The sequence below is a fragment of the Schistocerca cancellata genome, chromosome 4 (genome assembly GCF_023864275.1).
Source record: "Schistocerca cancellata isolate TAMUIC-IGC-003103 chromosome 4, iqSchCanc2.1, whole genome shotgun sequence".
NCBI lineage: Eukaryota > Metazoa > Arthropoda > Insecta > Orthoptera > Acrididae > Schistocerca > Schistocerca cancellata.
In genome coordinates, this window is record NC_064629.1 from 78,613,091 (window position 1) to 78,635,012 (window position 21,922).

General features: G+C 38.3%; 1 protein-coding gene across 3 annotated transcripts in view; it reads right to left on the reverse strand.

Annotated features, from left to right (window-relative positions):
- LOC126185099 (uncharacterized) overlaps positions 1-21,922 on the reverse strand; it is a 232,359-nt gene that overhangs the window by 182,192 nt on the left and 28,245 nt on the right. For all 3 annotated transcript variants that reach the window (XM_049927911.1, XM_049927910.1, XM_049927912.1), the window contains exons 3-5: positions 14,683-15,062; positions 12,718-14,383; positions 4,268-4,616 (exon numbers count right to left, since the gene is read on the reverse strand). In XM_049927911.1, the coding sequence (XP_049783868.1) occupies positions 4,268-4,616; positions 12,718-14,383; positions 14,683-15,062 (2,395 nt within the window). The remainder of the gene's footprint in view (positions 1-4,267; positions 4,617-12,717; positions 14,384-14,682; positions 15,063-21,922) is intronic.

Genomic DNA, 21,922 nt, shown 5'->3' on the forward strand with positions numbered 1-21,922 from the left:
TCTGTCAAATAACAACAGTAAATATGGGCATTGAATCATTCCCTAAACTACAAGCCTACAAACAACATCTATCAGAAAGCAAAATAAAAGATAATTCAAAAGAACTAGCAAAAGAAAACCAGGATGAAGTGTATAAGGAAATGAATGTGAATATGAAATTCCCTAAATTCTCCACATTATTTAAATTGAACTTTGAAAAGGCATTTCCAGAAGTAGGTATGTCTGTATCAACATCTCACAAGAACAGATCGTTAACAGCAGGTATTAAGTAATCCCCCCAAACACTTAAATACCTCAGTTCCATGAAAAAGAGTCGTAATATTTCAGAATTCTTAAATTTCTATCATAGGTACAAAAAGATCTATAGGAAGGTGCTGATTGCTGCAAAAAAGTCATTTAATGACGAAATAATATATAATGCAGAGAATAAAAGCAAAGCAGTCTGGGATGTTACAAAAAAGGAAACAGGGAGAGGCAAACGAATGCAGAATAATGTACTGCTGAAGGAGGGGGATAAGGTAATAAATGGTCCACAACACTTAGCAAACTATGTAAATGAACATTTTTCAAGTATTGCAGAGAAGTTACAGCAAAAGTTTCCCAAAACAAATATAACACCTGTAAATAATGTTGCACTAAATACAATGATATTACCTCCAATCACAGAGAATGAAGTTAATAAAACTGTTCAAAAACTAAAAAATAAAAAGTCAGTAGGTGTAGATGAAGTACCAATGTGTGTACTAAAGCAATGCGTAGAAATTATACAAATATAATAAATGAATCCTTCACATCAGGGACATTTCCAGAGCAGTTAAAACAGGCAAGAGTTGTACCTTTCCTTAAGAAAGATAATACAGAAGACACAGAAAGTTACCGGCCCATTTCCCTGCTGTCACCATTCTCAAAAATAATAGAAGCAATTATGAAAGAAAGATTAATGCATTATCTGAATAAATACAATCTTTTAAGCAAATCACAGTTTGGTTTCCAAAGTGGCAAAAATACGGAGTCAGCCATAGCAGAATTCGCAAAAGTTGTATTTGATGCTCTTGACAAAGATGAGTGTGTCACAGACATATTTTTGGATCTTTCTAAGGGCTTTGAAACAGTCACACAAGATTCTATTTAATAAACTAGAAACATTAGGAATAAGAGGTGTAGCTAATGACTGGTTTTGATCATACCTAGCAGACAGGGTACAAAGAGTAGAGATAACACATACACCAAATATAGATCTAAGCATTTAGTAAAACACTTATTAGAACCAAAATATATTAATATAGGGGTTCCGCAAGGTAGCATATTAGGACCAATACCATTCCTGATATACATCAATGACTTTCGTAGGTGTTACTCATGGTGAAAAAATTCTCTTTACTGATGACAGCAATATTATAGTCACTGACAAAACAAGAGAACTCCTTGCAGAGCAAGCAAATGAAACTCTCAAGCAAGTTTATGATTGGTTAATAAGCAACAGCGTGACATTGAACATAAAGAAAAATAATGCCATGAATTTCAGTTTGAAGTGGGAATATGACGATGTTAAATTAAATGTAGATGGCACCTCTATAGACTGTGTAAGAAATGCAAAATTTCTAGGAGGGAATATTGAGTCTCAGTTGAAGTGGTGTGATCACACAAAGGTACTTGCCAACAGAATGTCATCAGCATGCTATGCCTTTACAATCCTATCATAAGTGTGTAACATGCTGTGTCTTTTGGTTACACACTATTCATGTGTACACTCAATTCTTAGCTATGGCATTCTTTTTTGGGGAACAAATGCACAAAATATGAACACAACTTTCAAACTCCAGAAAAGAGCCATAAGAATAATAACCAAACACAGTAGTTGAGCTCATTGTAAAGATTTGTTCAAGAAACTGGGGACTTTAACTGCTCCGTGTGAATACATTTACCAGTCAGTTGTACACATAAAAAATAACAGAAACAAGAGATGGACTCAACTTACATTTACCAAGGAAAAATAAACACAAAACTCAAAACAGCATTTTCTATCAAGGAATAAAACTGTATAATAAATTAGCAAAAGAGATTAAGGAAATTGCAAAAATACACTTATTTAAAAAGGCAGCTAAAAAGTACCTGTTATGCAATAAATTTTTGTACATTGAAGGATTACTCTGATAAAGCAGAGTAGGGATTTCTTAAAACATATAATATACAAATAAATGATGATGATTATAAAACATCCTACATTCCACATAACACCTTTGCACTGTTTTTTTTTCCTTCTTTTTTTCCTTTTCTACAAGAACATACCCCTAAGCTATGCATAGCACAATATTAACACCTCTTCCTCTTTCTGAGCTCAACAAATGGGAAGCTGCAGTACAGAAAATTGCCCAGAGATCACCAGTGTGTGTGTGTGTGTGTGTGTGTGTGTGTGTGTGTGTGTGTGTGTAGTGAGTGAAGTGTTATGAAACATGAGTGAAGTGTTATGAAACAATGTGTGTACAGTGTGTGTAAAAACTGATAGTGAGATATGAGTGAACAGTGTGGAATTACATTATTTGATAAGTTATTTGTAAAAAACGTATTGTATACCAGGAGTAAATCTAATGATCGTCTCTCACTAGAAGTCATAAATGTATGTGTACACGAATTAGCTTATATTTAAATTTGTCTAAAGTTGTAAATACTTTGACATGTCCTATATCCTAATAAAAAGAGATCTACGGATGAATAAAGCTGCTGCTGCTGCTGCTGCTGCTGCTGCTACTACTACTACTACTACTAGTTTCAACTGAGGAATAGTTTTCTCCTTGGTAAAAAGATTGGCACATAAAACACAGTCAATTTCATGAACTGTAGTTATGATTGAAAAGATGCTTTTGAACAGAGAGAGGCATGTAATAAACAACGACAGTGTGCTGTGATTGCAAGTTTTTATACTTTTCCCCTATGGTGTCCATTTTATTTTCATTAAAAAGAAAAACAAGGCATTGGGTTGGTTAAGGAAGAAAACAGGACAGAGGTTGTGTTACCAAAATGTAGTGAACATAGAAGACTACTTTTGTATCACACAGTCTGATGAACCCCAATAACTTTTTACAATTATTCTGCTATCACCGTATATTTCACTTTTGGGTATTTTATCAAGAACGCCATTTTTGTTTGACATTTCATGATAAAAGTGAGGACATGATACCTCATTAAAGAGTATTTTGACAATGAGAAAGGCTTTCATTTTTTCGAACTTTCTTTTTGCCTGAGCACCAGCAATACTACAACAAGACTTTCATACTCCACTTAGCAAACAAAAATGAACACTGTGTGGCAAGTAGTTTTACCTATAACCTGTCAAGACAGATGGTGGTGGTTGTTGTTGTTTTAGGGCTTTCAACAGCATGGTTATCAGCACCCTTCCTGAATATACAGTTTGTTAAGCAGCAGAGACCAATATTTGCACAAGAAAAGTCTTAAATTTACAAGGATTACATGGCAGAAGCTATAAGAGAACTGGTGTGAACTGGTTTGGATAACAAACAGTGAAAAGATGAAAGAATACTGCAGTAGAAGGAAAGAGCAAATGTGAAAGAACTGAAATTGTCACGGTGTGCCTAGCTGGTTAAAACAGATTGTGGAGGGGATTGTGGCACTTGCAAAGTAAATACTGCTTTGTTAAATGAAAATTTGCTGGATGAAAGACACAAATTTTTCTCCAGATAGATATGGCTGGCTGACAACTAATATTAAAAAAGAAGAAGAAGAAGAAGAACTGAGTCAGATTTTGGTTATTTCTGAAACAATGCGGTGATCAGATAAATAAGTTTCCTTTCTATAACTCAGCTTTTAAAAAAAAAAAATCAATTTTACACTAAGATTTAGTAGGTTCAAATGGCTCTGAGCACTATGGGACTCAACTGCTGAGGTCATTAGTCCCCTAGAACTTAGAACTAGTTAAACCTAACTAACCTAAGGACATCACAAACATCCATGCCCGAGGCAGGATTCGAACCTGCGACCGTAGCGGCCTTGCGGTTCCAGACTGCAGCGCCTTTAACCGCACGGCCACTTCGGCCGGCCTAAGATTTAGTAGGTTTAGGAGCACAGAAATATCATGAACACAAAGAAGTATCCATGAAATATTACTAAAATATAAATTTTCAGTTTTTTTATGTTATGTTAGTGATTTCTTGTATTGGGAAACACAATTACTGAAATACAGCTAACAATACTTCTCCATCATTACATCTAATGGGTTATATTCCCTCATGTAAATTAAGGTTTTACTCACACTGTACGGGCAACTGTAAGTTGTCATCACGAGCAACACCAGTGACAACTCTAGCCTCAGTGGCCGAGGTACTTTGCACTGAAGTGTCTGGGCTACTGCACTCCCCCGGCACCATGCGGCGGAGACCGGGAGGTGGAGCACCACCCTCTCCTGGGATCATTCTGTGCAGACCAGGTGGAGGTGTAGGAGTTTCTTCTGATAACTGTCCAGTTTCCAAGTACTGATCACGATCTGGCCCAGGTGCTCTCGATCCAGAGACTGGAGCCACCTCTTGATTCTCAGGACTGTAGTAAGTCCCGTGTGGTTGTTGTCCGTGACCCCAAGTCGAGGGGGAGCGTGCTGCAGCATCCTGTCAGAAATATTTATCTTAGCATTGCTAATAACAAATGTTCAGACATGAAACTGCAGAAAAGGGACTGGTGGTACTTTTAAGTATAACTAACACTCAAGTGAGAGATAAGCGTGTATTTTATCTAAAAACAGAACAGCTACTACATTAAACACTTCTGAACATCATTATGTATTGCACCTAAAGAAGTCTGTCGTTACTTAGACTGAAATATCCTTTTTTATATTCTTCACTGTCGTACAGTTTAGGCTGTGTAGCCATTTTCAAGTGTGTGCTAACAACCCGTCAAATGAGCATATTTGGGTTATAGTCAAAACTTACACTAGTCAACATTACCAAAATCCAGTGGATTGGCCAGAGTTTAAAATAATCAGTGTGACACCAAGTGTCTCTTGAACAGCTGTGGTGTAATGTACCATCTGCACATACGAGAGCCTTAAAAGAGATACTAAACAATTACCTGAAAAGGTATCGGAAGGTGAACTATAATCTTATTTGGCAAAACAAGATCCAGCCACGGGAAGATACCATGCATCACAGCCAGCAGAAGTGAGGTGGCATCAAGACACACTTAGGATAGGGAGATCATCTATGGTACTTTGGAATGACTAGCTCCTGTCTGAAAGGAGCAGCAAGAGGTAACATCTAAAATTGCAGATGTTACTTGAAACACTTTACAAGAATGAGTTAAACATGCTATGTTACATAAAGTGTAGACAAGAAACAATGCACTGCTTGCAAAAAGATCACTTACCAAAAGTTCAAAGCAGCATGTAAGTTTTAAGCGGAAACAAAGAGTCCCGTGATAGTGCAACAAGCAAGCTGATACCAAGACAAAGACAACCATCATAATATATTTCATATCGCAGTAACTAAACACAAGGAAGTGATTACTATAGAACAAGAACATATGTGGTATGTAACGACAGGTGGTGCATCGGAGAACAGACAGCATGTGACATGGAGAACAAGAGCATAAGACTATGTTTTGGTAAAATGAACATACTGTGGGCTGATACCTAGATTCCAATGATAGTTTCCTTTCAGAATTAGATTTAATTCGAAACTTTTGTTGTTGCCAGAATGTCTCCGAACAGTACTGTCACAGTGGCTTTCTTTAGATCAGTGTACAATAAGAATTACTAGCTACCCAGCCCTCATCAACCAAAAGCATTGGTATGAAGGTGTAGTTATGCTTTTATAGCATGACATCTCTCTTAGGACCTGGAGTTCATATCCTCTAATGTGGGACAATGACGACATTTATGCAAATAAAATCATGGTTCGCTATGTCACAATTCACACAAGGATGCAAAACAAATTATCCTCCAACACAATTATGTCCTGCCATGACGAGCATGTCAAAGAGGTCAATATGCTGAGGAAAGCATCAGAATAACTGAATGATCAGTGAGGTTCTCAGCATTAAATCAACTGAACACATATGGAATTCTTTAGGCCAATGCCTACTTGGCTTGTCAATCTACACGAACCTTACAGAAACTGCTCTTGAACAGCAATGAATATAGGTGTCAACTGGAATAGCTTCTTCAACTACCAGGAATTTGTCACAGCTAACAATGATAACATTTCTTATTAGAATGTGATTAAAATATTTTGTTACATTTATACTGTTATCTCTTTGCTATCAGGTTCAATTTGACCCCAGTATCTTCATCAATACAATGTGTATCTAAAATGATAACTTAGTTGTAAGATAATTATGTCCACCAAAATGGATAATTTCTCTTTGTGTACCCTGATTCCAACTAGTTAATTTAAGGCATGTATTACGTTACTGGACAGTTAAGAGCTCTAATGATTAAAATTAATTTTGATAATTTGTGTACAACTAAACATGGTTAGTCAGAAATTTTCAAATAATTCAGTAAATCTCTCAGGGGAAAAAAGGGGGTGTGCTTATTTCACAAGTAATGTCACATGACAGATGCTGCCACTACCTACAGGATCTTTCCTTGTGCAGTTACAAGAACATAGCTGTTCAGTACAGCATCTTTGCACACAGGTCCCCCGTTTCCTCAAGTTCCTCCTAACACCTCAATGCTGATAAATGCAAAGAAATAATGAGTGATATTTAGCATATCATTCTATATTTCTTTTCACTCTCCTTAATTATTAGTCCAGATAAATTGTGATTTTTGCCTGGAAAGTTTTGGAGATGGTGTCAAAATTTTTTAATTTGTGTTTTTTAGGGTGCCGATTACAATTTCAAACTTTGTCAATTCAGATGTTCAAAATAAATATTTTAAAAATTTCAAAAATTTTAGTTTTTCTGAGTTTTTGCTCCCAACTTTAGAATGATGCATCTGTCAAGCACAATCATTCTATACAAAACTATGAGAGATTAAATTCTCTACAATTTGGATCTTAATGTACTTTTGGCCAATTGATCATTCTGCAGCAAGTGCTCATGGAAATAACAGTAGTCAGTGATCTGTCACTTAGATCTGAAAATTCTAATTTTTATCATCACTTACATTATTTATGCAATGAAAGATACTTTGTCTTACCGAACCACTTATTTTACTGGTTTGAGTTCCAATGCACTATTACAAAAATAAATAAATGAAATTTTCTGAAAGGTAATGAAATGGTGGAAGTTGTATGGAAGTTAGATGCAAATAACATTATTTGTTACATATAAAAGATGGTTGATGTAACAGAAGATTAATATTTAAATCAAAGTTGTTCATGTTTTTTATTCTTGAGGCAGCCTAGAAAATCTAGTCCTCTCCTCGCCTGCAAAAGGCATAACTGTTGGCAAACATTTCTTTCAGGTCACCTCCTTTCATTTTAAAACCTATTTATTCTACGAAAGGTTTAAAAGATGGTATCTACAGAGTCTTACGAAATTTGGAATTTCAGTATTTACTTGTGAATTTTCATATACAACAGCTGATCATATATTACTGCACATTTTCTAATGTAATTCTTCAGTCTCTTCCACTGCCTATAACAAAGCTGTGAAGATGGTTTTATAGTGAATAGGAGAAGTGTTTATAAATGGCTGGCAACCTAAAAATGTTATTTCATAAAAGATATCTTGAGAAGCTTTCTCCAAAAACCCTTTTAACCTCAGAGCCTGTTACACCTTTGATTTTACTATAAACCCACAAGAAAAAGGAATAAGAAGTACTGAACACTAATAAATATTACGATGATCTTTTATCTTAATTGCAGGTAATCTGATGTCATCATTGTGATCAAAATGTTGTAGCTGAAAAGCTTGACAAGTTTCCACACATTGTGCTGATGGTATTTCTTTTAATCGACGAATATTCTGATTTGGAACCAATACACAACTTGGGGTGATACCCATCACATGAAATGTGTTGTACCCATCAAGTAACTGAGTATTAAAATACGTATTGTCATAAATAAATTCAAAGAAATGTTGCCCATGAACTTTAAAGGATAGATTCTTGATGGCTGATACTCAAAGCATAAAGCTTCACTGGAAGTTGTACGAAATTTCAACATGAGAAGTATCTTCTGGGAGTCTTTTTCTCGTCCTCCTCCTCCTAATAAGTAATGAGAAACCTATCTGCAATGGCGAAAGAAATGAGTTTGGTCTTACATCACTCATTAATCTAGTGTGCAATAGTGGTTGACATTTCTTTCTTTGACAATGTGCCCACAATTTTTCTAAGGCAAAAGTATCAACCAAAGTGCAGAGAGTATAAGGAACAAGCTCCTGGTGTCCTTTCAGAAAATAGTCTAGTGATTGGTATAGTGCATTAGTGAAGTCATGGAACTATGTCAGTTACAATTTCAGTTGCCCTCTGAATGGTTTAAAGACATCCTTCTAACTCTGAAGAAGATTTCTTCTGGTACCAAGACTTGCTGAATTCTCTTTACATATGTAGTAATCAAATTCTCATTGAGACATTGTTTCTGACATTTTTTGAGAACTGTTCCTGACATTTTTCACCTAGAAGACTAAGACTTAGACAGCAGTATTTTCCATATCATTATTTCAATGCATGATTGTTCTAAGATTAAATTATCAGGATAAAATGTTAAAGAATTTAGTCCTGCTTAGTTAGTGACGAATAACGTTACTCGAAAATTGTCTTCCCAAATTGTAAGCAAAACATCAGTAAAAAATTGATTTTTTTTGTCTTTCTCATTTTTTAAAATTATATCTGGGGAAAAATGAAGGAGGCAAATTTGAAATTCGTAGTTAGTCTCCCAAAAACCATAAAGGAGCAAAATTTTTTCAATCTCATCAAAACTTTCCAACCAGACCCCTTTCTGATCACTGAATGACTTGTTTCTTATCAGCACAGCTTCTAGCTCTACAGCTATACTCTACAAGCAATGTAGAGCAACAAGTAGATTCCATATTCCTAGAATTCTAGAAAGCATTTTCACATGGTGCCTCACAACTGACTACTTATGAAGGTCTGAGTATACAGAACTGGGTCCCAGATATAATTGTGGCTTAAAGGCTTTTCACATACTAGAACTCAGTATATTGTCCTTGACAGAGAGTGTTCATCACAGACATGAGAATAATCAACAGTGCTCCAGGGAAGTGTGATAGGACTGCTCTGTTCTCCATATACATAAATGATCTGACAGATAGGTTGAGCAGCAATCTGCAGCTGTTTGCTGACGATGCTGCAGTATACAGGAAAGTGTCGTGGTCGAGTGACTGTATGGGGATACAAGATAGACTCGGACACAATTTCTAGTTGGCGTCACGAATGGCAGCTCGACCTAAATGTAGAAAAGGTACATTAATGCAGATGAGTAGGAAAAATAATCCTGTGATTTTTAAATACAGCATTAGTGGTGCTGCTCATCACGGCCACATCAATTAAATATCTCAGTGTAACACTGCAAAGTGATACAAAATGGAATGAGCGTGTATGGACAGTACAGAAGTCTAGCTCGTCAGTAAAGGAAACTGTGTATAGAACATTACTGCAACCTATTTTTAAGTGCCGCTCGAGTGTTCGGGATCCTCACTAGCTCAAATTAAAGGAAGACATCGAAATTATTCATGGGTGTGCTGGTGAATTTGTTACCAGTAGGTTAGGTTCGATCAACACGAGAGTATTACAGCGATGCTTTGTGATCTCAAATGGGAATCACCAGAGGAAAGAAAATGTTCTTTTCACAAAACACTACTGAGAAAATTTAGATAACATCATTTGAAGTTGACTGCAAAACAATTCTGCTGCTGCCAAAATACATTTCACACAAGGAACACAGAGCTAAGAGACATTACGGCTCATACAGAAGCATATAGGCATTTTTCCCATGTTCAAAGTGGAACAGGAAAGGCAATGACTAGCAGTGGTACAGTGTACCCTCCACAGTAGCTTGTATAGTACGTATGTAGATGTACGTCACAGTGTGCGGCTGAGGGTACTTCTAGTAGCCCCTTTCCTGTTCCGTACACAAATGGTGCACGGGAAGAACAACTGACATCAAGCATTTATACGAACTTAAATATCTTCAATTTTTTCTCTCTTGTTCATTACACGATATGTATATGGGAGGAAGGAATAAGTCGCCTGACTCTTTTTGGAACATCTACTATAGGAAGTTTAAAAAAGACCTCTCTGTGATGCACACCTCTCTGGAGCTGACGAGCATCTTCACAACATTTTTGCGACTATTAAACTAACCTGCGACCCACATCATCCCTCTCTGTCTCCTCGCTTAATCCACAGACAAATTGATCTGAGACTAATGACCAAGACTACAGAATCAGTTGACCAAGTGTTTGGAAAGCTACTTATTATGATAGTGAATTAAATTTCCTTAAGATTCTCAGCCTAGCACCTGATTTTCTTATAACTAATTTCACACAGATCAATACTCCTGAATTTTTTTTACAGCTGTCAGTATTTCTTGGGATTTATGTCAATAGTGAAATATAGCTGTAATTTGTCTTTCTGCCTATTTATGTGCAAAACTTTACATTTATTTGCACTGAGGGTCAACCGCCAATCCTTGCAACAAACAAGTGTCGATCCTCAATGGATCTTCCTAAATTTTGGTACATTTTCCTAGCATTGTAACTTATCTACTTTTTTATCTTACACTTTAACTCTGTTGAAATTGATTTCTCACACTTTAACTTTGTTGAAATTGATGTGCTGAATCCTATTTGCTACAAAATCCTGAATCCTGGCACAAAACTAGTTTGAAATTCAATAAACTTGAATTTTGTTCAGTAAGCAACAGTGAAAAACTGTACTGAATGCCTTCTGTAAACAAAGGAACACAGCATCAACTTGGGCACCATTATCTACGGCCCACTGGACCGATGGATAAACAGACACAGCAGAGTTTAACAATATTTTTGTTTGCAGAATCCCTGATAATTCCTACATAGGAGATTTTCATTCTCAGAAAAGGTCATAACTCACAAGCAAAACACGTGTTCCACAGTTTTCCATAGACTGACATCAGCAACATAGTCCTATAATGAATACATGTCTCTGACAACACATCTCGAAAAGGTTTCAGTGTGCGCCTTTTCCCAGCGGCTGAAGACCCTTTGATGCTCCAGCATTTTAAGATACACAGCTGCTTAAAGGGGAGCAAATTATTTCACATAATCAGGTACAAAATTGTATAGGGATATCATTAGGTCCAGTTGCTTTTCTTCTGCTAAGTGATTTTAACCGAGTTTCTAATATGTATTCACTTTACTTCACATCTGCAATTTTGGAATTGCGGTGATAATTGATTGGAGGAACCCCATACAAATATTCTGCAGTAAAACTGTTTCAGGAAATGGAATTCATTATATTGGTTCTCCCCGTGTCTTCTTCCATTTTGGTGCCAGAATCATCACCCATTAACTAAATTGACGGTTTTGTTCTGTATACTGACTTAATGCACCTGTTCGTTACCACACTAACGAGCAGGTGCATTAAGTCAGTGTACAGAACAAAACCATCAATGGATTCTGCAGTGTGCTAGCTTGTAACACAGTAAATTGAGCCAGACCCACATTGGATCTGCATGGAATTTCACCAATCATGGCTTGTAAAACGGACAGCTTCAGTGTGGTTTTTATGAGGTTTCCCACACTTCTTTAGGCAAATACTCAGAAAATACAATAAACAAGGAGTTAAAATACAATCCAACACAGACCACAGTTTACGGAATTCACAGACAAGTGGCAGGAATTCACAGACAAATGGCACACACACAACTTTTCTCCATTAAGCAACCAATAACTGTGGTAATAGGACGGGCATCCGGTTACATTAAATAAAATATGCATGCATGCATGAAGGAACACTGCATCAAATTTTACAGACACTGCACTAACGTAATTCATGCCAAAACCAAGGCAGTCCGACAAGAAAACTAAATAAATCTCTCCCCTTGTGGGAATCACATAACTGTGTGAGCACTATGGCAAGCAGACATGGGGACATATGGAAGTTTGGATCTGTCCATGAAATGTGCTCGGACAGCCAAAGCAGTTAAGGTGACCACTCCCAGAAAGCACGCACGAAACACGGGTTTGGGTCCCAGTCCACCACAAATTTTCATTTGTTTTTAGTAAATTGTACTGCTGCATTGATTTCACAAAATTTTATTCCATTTTTACCACGGGCACATCTCTCCCTCAATAAAGGATTATGATATATTTACTTCATTTGGATTTCAGTCTTCAAATGTCAACCACATTTGAATAGTGATTTAGAGAACAGCTGGCCAGTTATCAATCAGTAATTACCCCATGTTCAATTATTTCTGTATTCTCATAAGCATATAAGCATGCACGGAAAAGGCAAATGCAAACACCACACACACACACACACACACACACACACACACACACACACACACACACAGAGAGAGAGAGAGAGAGAGAGAGAGAGAGACACACACACACACACACACACACACACACACACACACACACACACACACACAGAGAGAGAGAGAGAGAGAGAGAGAGAGAGAGAGAGAGAGAGAGAGAGAGAAAGGAGGATAAGAATGGGAATGTATGTACAATCCTGTGAGAGTAAGACATAGAAACTGCAACTGATGAGGAAAAAGATCAATTACTAGCACCAAAGCATCAAAACTGGATACACACCTGTCCAACCGGTACAGTGTGAAGTCTTGGCATGGGAGACACCGATTTCCGTTCTAGAACAGACTGTTGCATTTCCACAAAATCTGGACGTTCTTTGTTATCAGGCACTGTCTCAAGATTGACAGTGTCCTCTGTGTCATCTACAGTTCTTCTAGTCCTGACAGCAAGACTTTTTGGATCAGTCTTACCATTTGCTTCTGAAGAACCTGCAGGTAATGTATAGCCTCTGTTTGTGGCAGCATCAACTGTTGGTTTTGACTGATATGCATTATGATGTTTGCGGTTCAGTGCTTTATTTGCAGAATAGGGATTAGTCTTCGAACCTACATTTTGTGAGACAGTTGTAACTGTCCCTTCAACATTTCCATATACTGTCCGTGATTGGAAGTCTGTTTCAGGAGGTACTATTTCCACATTCTCAACATCCCCATTGCCTTGAGTGCAGTTCACATCAGATATATCTAAAACATTTGTACCAATACTTGCAGGTGCATGACATTCTGTCTCAATCCTATTTTCATTTGCCTCCAAGTTAACAGTAGCCAAATCTGAATCAATCTGAACAATGTCCTCTTGCTTATTATCTACTGAATTAGTATCTGAAAAAGTCTTACTTCTTTCTGGCTCTAGCACAGACACAATCTTGGTTTCATCTTGAGCCAATAAAGAAGCAACATGTTCCTTTGCTTCTGCAATACTGTTTGAATTATCCTTAGAGCTTTCTCCTGTGTCTGTAATATCAGCAGGAACACTGGAATCTCTGGGCTGTATAAGACCTTCTACTCTCTGGTTGTGAACACACTCATCTGCTACTTGTACATTTGCAGAGCTGCTACCATCACACTGCTGCACATCATTTGCACACACTGTACGTTTCACACTATCTGCCATTGCTGCAACATTTTCTAAATCATTTGCCTGTGGCATAGCTTCTTTATGGTCTTGCATTTGTGTACTCCTTACTGCAACCGAATCATTACATTCACCATTTCTAATATCATTAGTAATGACATCACTCGGTTGGTCTTTTCCTCCCACATTTGTAGTCCAGCTAGATTGGCCAGAAACAGTTTCTTTGTAATGGTTGTCTACAGATGACATACTATCCGGTAATTCACTCCGCCAAATATCTGTCACTTTATCTGTACCTAACACACCTTGATGTACACTAGTAATTTGATCAGTTCTTGCATAATCTGATTTTTCTGTAACACGTGTCACATTATGATCTGTGTTGTTAACATTTGTGTCTACAAATGTATTTTTTACATCTGTATCACTTAATGAAGGATTAACACTAGAGAAATTCGTGCCAGTACTATTATCACCACTTGTGACACTAGCAGTGCTAGGTGTTTGCTCTGCATGGTAAGTACTTGCATTGTTCTTCAGATTTTCACTTCTGTTATTCACTTGAGCCAATGACTGGGACGTATCACTGAATGAACTTGTTAGTGATAAAGCAGATGGATTTGAGGCATTACTGTCAACTTGTGTCAAACTACTCTGATACATTGATGCTCCTTCAACAGACCAATTCCAAGTATGATCTGGATTACTGTTATTGTTGCCAGGACTGCTGCTATTGCCCCTATTATTGTTCTGTGGTTCTGTATAATTAGAGGAGTCATCCCAGCCCCAGTTCCAAGGATCCTGATTGGCATCTCTGGAAAACAATATATCATACATCAAAATGCAAAATGACAAGACAGTACAAAGAGTTACATACGCATAAAAAGTGTTATCATATTAACTCATTTACTATTTTGTAAATTCATAATGGAAAATATTAGCATATTGAAAACACATTCTAAGATTTTCTTCTTCCAGAAAACATTCTACTATCTGTGTAAGTAACACAATACACTCTCAAACAATCATTTTCTCCAAATCAACACAAATGAGAAACTGTGTTTTGAGGTGTAGACCCTGACAGTAGCACCCACATTCATTAATAATACTCACTGTGAATATCCTGCATACTGATGATACTGTTGTTGCTGATGCTGAAAACTGTGAGACTGTTGATGGTGTTGCTGATGATGTTCAGGATGGTGTTGGTGGTGGTGGTGGTGTTGCTGCTGCTGCTGCTGCTGCTGCTGCTGTTGGTGTTGTTGCTGATGATGATGTTGTTGCTGTTGATGGTGCTGTTGCTGCTGGTGGTGGTATGCCACTGGCTGTTGGAACTGTTGGTGGTTAATCTGTGCTGCATCCCAGTCCCAAGATGGGGGACCAGATACTTCTGAGTGGTGAGGTTGCTGACTTGTTTTTATGTTATATGGTGCTCCATATGAATTGTAGAAATTCTGTGATGGGGCCTGATACTCAGTTCTGTTCTCCCACACCTGTATAAAACACATGCACTTTATATTATTAAGAGTAGATAATTTTTGTGTGTGTACGTCTTTACTTACTTTTTTATTTTTGAAAATAGACTGGCAGTCTGATAATACATATTTTATACTGTTATAACAGTATTACGGTTGGGGTCTTCTTGCAATTCTTACTTAATATTATGAAAATATTAACTGGTACACTGAAGACTTTATTTATGTGTTCCACTGTTTTGACATTTCGAAATAAGAAACTACACATTCACAATATATTTAAATTGTTTTCATTTCTGAAAGATACTTTTCACAAATTATTGTACATTGTCGTTCTGATTTTGCCAGCTTTCAACATATCTATATCTAACGTGCTCCAATTGGTGATGCAAAATGCAACATCTCTGTCTGATACAGAGGTGACCACAGAACACTTGCCATCTTGTCAGTTCTGCAACACAATATTGGGGCTTCAGCTGTGATTTAGTTTGCTATAGTGCACAAAAGCTATTTTTGTACTAATTTTCTACTCAGGTGTTTTGGTTGTTTACTTTATTTGCTATAAGTCTTTTAGGGCCTCATCTGAAGGCACTTCAGCACAGTTGTTGAAATACTACACAGCTTCAAGATACATTTTATTTTGGTAACTACACAGAAGTGACTGGAGATGAATCTGTAAAACATTTAAATCAACTGCAAATAATGTAACAATGGAAATGAGCGTATGGCATCATTGGACGGGAGGCCCCTATTTGGGAAAGTTCAGCCGCCAAGTGCAAGTCTTGTTTCATTTGATGCCACACTGGGCGACTTGCGCACCGGTGATGAAGATGAAATGATGATGAGGACTACACAACACCCAGTCCTGAGCCTAGAAAATCTCCAACCTGGCCGGGAATCGAACCCGGGCCCGCTGGCACGGGAGGCGAGCACGTTACCATCCAGCTAAGCAGGCGGATACGTAAACAATAAACACAGCCGAGTGGAAAATCGGCATGAAATTTGCCTTTATGCTCCACAGCAAAACACTGTGCACAGGTAAATGGTATGTGAGCTTCACAGAACTTGACATGCAAATAAAAATTTAAAAAAAGACCGTGATAACTTCATAGCCTGCTTTGACGTTAGATGGAAGCACCAGTCTATCAAAAGTGAGTGAAAGAGTGTGTTTGGGCAATAAGGAGGAATCTACCTTTTTCATCACCTGACGGATGGCAATGACACCCTGATCAGAGAGGTACATTTGGATTTTGGCCTCGGTCAGACCATCGAGCAGCCTAGTGTAAATAACACCGTGGGAAGAATTCAGAGTTCTATGGGCCTCGACACAAACAGGATAGCCACGGAGAAGTGAAGCGGCAATCAGTTGTTGTGCGATTCCATAAACGAGAGCAGGATTTGACAGGGCCAGCAATTGCATCAGCACCTTTCTGAACAATAAACAGATTTATCATTGTGAAAGATTGAACATCTTCAGCAAGTGAAACCACGAGGAACCGTGGGGCAGCTGGAAGGGTCTTTGAATCGTTAGCATCATTCTGTTTATGTTTTGTAGACACTGATAGCGAAGGTGATAGGCTCACTGTGAGAAAAAACCCCACGATTGCCAGCATCTCTGATGGCGCACTCCTTCCAACTGGGGACCCCCTTCACAAGGGGGTGCACCCGCCTTAGGTGACTGTTCACACCTCCCGAACACCTGACAGAGGGACCAATCAGCAATTTGGGAAGGTAGCAGCTCATGCAATCACCTCTCCCTGGGACTGGCCTGTACTAAGGGGGATGTACGAACCCTACCTGTTGACCCGGGGCTGGGAATTAGGCATTACCCAGTCACGTGTTACGCATCAGACGTGCGGGCCGGCCAGGGAGGAAGAAGAAAAAGAGGAACCTCAAACGCTGAAGCGGAGGAAGGAGAGGAGAAGGTAAACAATGAAAGGAAAAGGGAACAAAAAATAGTGGTGAGACTGTTCTTATGTCAGTGATAAACATTCCCAGTAACACCCAAGACATGTTTCCCAAGGGAGGGGAAAAAGAATAGCAAGAGGATAGACGCGCAGAACAGAAGGGAAAAGTAGCTGTGAAGCCTGGGGCCCCACGGTAGCCAAGCATGAACCCACCAAAGAGTGGCAAGTCCCTGGGGTGGGGGAGGGTGGGGGGGGGGGGGGGGAAGTTGCTGAAAGAGGGCATTTAGGTCAGTGGGTGTAGGTGGGCTGTTATGAGGGAGATAGAGATTTAGAGATGGAAAATCACAACTACAGAATACAAGTGGACCTAGACGGCAACTGCTTCCAATGTGGTACGAAGGGGGAATCCACATACTGACATCTGTACGGTCCAACGCGCAAACGCCACTGGAAGCCCTCAAAGTGCTGACGCGGTCTGGCTGAATTCACAGAATCCGTGAAGGATTTGCGAGTGGACATCAGTAAAATGAGATTCCTGGAGAAAAGTACAAGTTGCTGAGTAAAGGAAATAAGGGACTGCAACTCCATTAACTTATGGTAGTACCCATTACAGTTCCATCGAATAAGCAATAAGCACAGAACGGGGATCCAAATGGGAGGTGAATGAGTTGGAGCCAATCGTGCTGCCGAGTCACCATCCGTCGCCAACAAGGACTGGATCACATCCATAAATAGGATGTCAGACTCAGGTTGTGAGGTGGAAGACGCACAATGCTACAAACGCACAGTTTAAACTAGCCAATACTGTGGAATTAAACACTTTGTTTCGAATAAATTGACTGCTTAAGCGAGAAGAATTAATAAAAGCCAAATTCTTTTAGCAAATCTACAAAAATAACTTCATTGTTCTGCAAGGCAATTAATGCTTGACTGTCCAAAAGATGGAAATAAAATAAAATCTGAAACTAATAACATATTTTAGCCTTCTGTAATTATGTGAATCCATTTTCTTTTCATTTGATGTGAGAGCAGTAAATGAAGAGGAAACAGCAAAATCACTAAATGTAAACACAGGTCACGTGGAGACTACCCATCTTTCCACTGTAACTGCTCTGCACATCAGCCACACATCTACGATATTTCCAAACTGGGGCAATACTAGATAGTGGCATCTTATCTCGCAGCAATTGTAACACACAAATAAATGAGATTGTCTTGGCACAAATGGTCATTTTTTATAACATGACATAATATAATTCACGAAGTACCAATATCAGATGCCTATTAGGCCTACTACAAGCAAAAAGCTTTATGTTAGGGAACAGTTTCACATTTCATTCATATGCTCCAGTTTCTCAAGCATGAGTTCGAATAATAGTAGTACAAAATTTTTATATAAATTTGGAATCGCCATATTCTTCCATAATTTGTGCGACGTTCCCGTTGCTTCTCCTTCCTTGTTCTAACAAACAATCTTGTCATCACTAATTCTGTAACTATTCCTGTCATTGTCAAAACTTATTCTCTGGTTAAGTTCACTAACCCTGCCAGAATCATTGGTTTAGTTATGCCACGATTATTCTCCGGTTAGGCGGTATTACATGTTCGTACACCGCGTTTTCGCGCTGCTCCCAGAATAGAAACTTCTGCGGATGCTAGCCAGGGACTGTACAACTGGCCCTTACTAGTGTAGCGATCTGACCAAACTTTTTCTGTCAAAATTTCATTTTCTTGGATGCACCGAGAAGATAATACATAATCTTTCTTACCTGTTATTCCTATTAGTCGTTTATTTCCACTCTGGTAGTCTAAATCTATGGATTTCACTAGTAATTATAACAATGCTGATTATTTGCAAACCTGGTCAACTACATAGACAAACAATCATCAGCATTTATCCATTCGGCTTTATTCCACTCAGCTATAGCCCCATCCCCTTTTGTCTGTAGGAAAGTTTATTTCTAGATGCTACGAGGATTCCCCTGGCAGAGACATGACATACACTACGCACGCATACAAAAATCAACTTATGATTAATTCAGAAATCAACTTAGAATGTGTTCAAAAACCAACAGGGCTATGTTTAAAATCGTATAAATAATTGAAAGACCAACATGCGCTGGATGGCAGGTGCTTTTTGAAACAAGGTTTTTTTGCCTCAAGAACAAGAATTAGGCACCCCCCCCCCAAAAAAATTGCCGCCCGAGTCAGATATCCTGATTCCCCCGCCCCCCTTGATCCCGGCCTGTTGCGCATGCATGAATCTGGCAGCTTGGGCACACCAGTAAAATTTTCCGGGTAGCATCTGTCTGCTAGCTGCTACTGCTTACACCGCCGACAGCCACATTTCTGTAGCCAGAAGTGGCAGAATGTACTAGTCATACATGACTCAACTGCACATGTGCATGAGACCGCTACTAACTGCTCTAACGAATCTAATGTAGACAGTTGTGACGTCACGCTCATCAGATGCAATTTGTTGTTATGAAGCATTGGCATAGTCTTCCTAAAGCCTTTGACACATTTTGGAGTTGGCAGACACCTGTATGAGCACTGAGTATTGTTGTTGCATAAGGCGCAATTTATTTGCAATTTAAGTTTTATTTTCGTTTCTTTCTCACTTTCACGTTTTATTGCTGCAGTATTATTCCGAAGTAGCGGGATATAGTAATATCCTTTGTTAGAGTATCTGTTCTTACCAGTCAAAATTGTAAAAATTTAACTGAAAACTAAAACAATGAAAAGTTCCTGGCATTCTAAAAAATTCCGGGGTTTTTCCTGGTTTTCTCCCACATGAAAAAATTCCTATGTTTTTTCCCGGATCTCCCGATTGTCCCGGGTCATACACACCCTGATGAATAAAACTGTTTCACTTTTCGTTTATATCACCATGTCCTTTTAACAATTAGTCTTTTCACCTTTAAGTGCTTTTAGTCACTGTGTCATCATTTCTTTCCCAGTGTCTGCTTTATTCTTTGTGTGTGACAATTTTAGTTTGTTTACAGTTGTCAGTCTGTCAGCACATTCAATTAGCTTTATGAATGGAAGGTAGGTCTTTACAGCTATCAGAGGGGTCTGCAATTCTAATTTAAAATAAATTACTTGTCTCAGGGGGTGAAACTTTTATAGTGAGTCTGGCGACCGAATTGACGTAAGCTGGAGGGACTGGTGGGGCACTGAAAGAAGCAGCTTAGCATGACTAACTGTATTTATGTAGCTCATGAAGAGGTGATACATCACAGCTTGTACTTTATGTTAAAAGAAGGTAGTTTTAACCATCACTCAGATGAAAACTAGTAGAGTTATTGTTTGCCTTTACACAAATAACTCAAAATTATTTAAGCCCCACTCAAAGGCAGTTCTTTACCAACTATAAATTTGCAATGCAACCATCAACTTACAGTAACGAAGACAATGCAATAATTAGTTTAGTAATCATCTCTCTCTCTCTCTCTCTCTCTCTCTCTCTCTCTCTCTCTCTCTGTGTGTGTGTGTGTGTGTGTGTGTGTGTGTGTGTGTGTGTGTGTGTGTGTGTGCGCGCGCGTTTTTGTTAAACCTAATTTGCATGACGTATGGCAATATTTGTTTCACAAATCTGTTTTTGAAAGGACTGTATGACATTTTACAACGTTTATTTTCAACATTTGTTCCTAAAGAATAGTAAGTTTACTTTGAAGAATAAAGGCCATGTCTGCTGATCCTGCATGAGTGACAATAAGGTGACATCCCTTATCCACAAAAATTTTTCACATCACCAAGCATGTCCCTCATATTCTATCACATTGATGACATATGGTTCAGGTTTACACATATTTTGACAATGTAACAAATGCAGAGTGTTTCACATCTTAGATCTCTTGTATTATTCTACACAACCACCATATCACTCCTTTCCCTACATAATTTCTTCCAATCTACTATTTTAAGATACCTGAAGCCCATGTCCATTAATATTTGTAATATTGAACATAATTCATATGTGAAGCTGTATTCTGTAGTCATGTATTTGGTTATATAATACATGTGGAATATTGAGTAATGGAAAACATATTTAGCAAACTCATCTAGGTTGCCTATGCCTTTCTCATGATTGCATTACTTCTGTGATGATCAGTGGATAAGCATCCACTGGGTTGAAAAGATATGTTCTCTTTACTGAACATCCACTGCATGACTTTCACATCAGTCCTACACATCATAAGCATCAGCTGCTCCCATCTGGCAATTTGAAGAAATTATACACTAGGAACGCTACAACTTTTTAGTGTAAAACTTGGTATTTTTCTTTTCCATCAAATACAACAAATACTACAAGGACAAATACAGCAGTCACCAAGCATGCATAAAAGTGAAAGTAACAACTGCATGTTCATAGCAAGTTCAGTTATGTATGAAAGAGGGAGAAACAGCAGAATGATGCTACTGGCTGCAGTGTTACATGATATAGTCTCTTGCTAGTGTGCATCTTCCCACCACCCAACTCCTTAGCTGCAGAGGGCTAACAGTTGAAAAACCAGTGGTGTTATCAAACCACATACCCAGCGTCCGTAGTCTAGTTGCAACGACAGTGTACCATAAAAGCATAGGAGGGTGGTAGAATCTGTGCCTCAAGAAGTATGGTTAAGAGAGCAGAGACTACTAAGCTTTCACACACACATGTGGTGTAACTAGTCAGTTTATTGTTGAAGAGAAGGTCCAAACATCTGTACTGTGTGACTACCCTGAGGCAGTGGTTCTCCAAGAAGAGGTCCAGGTCTGGATGTACAATGGTGTGGCAAAGAAAATGCCTAACCAATGTTTTAGCAGCAGAAAACAGCTTCAATAGCAGAGAGCATCATGACAGTGACCATCTGTCACCTTACTGAAAAGCTTTCCTGAGAGCACAAACTTGCCTAGTTTTCAATTGATCATTATTTACAACTTACTTTTTAATGTAGGACAATTATCTGAGAAATCTATCTTCCAGGCTTG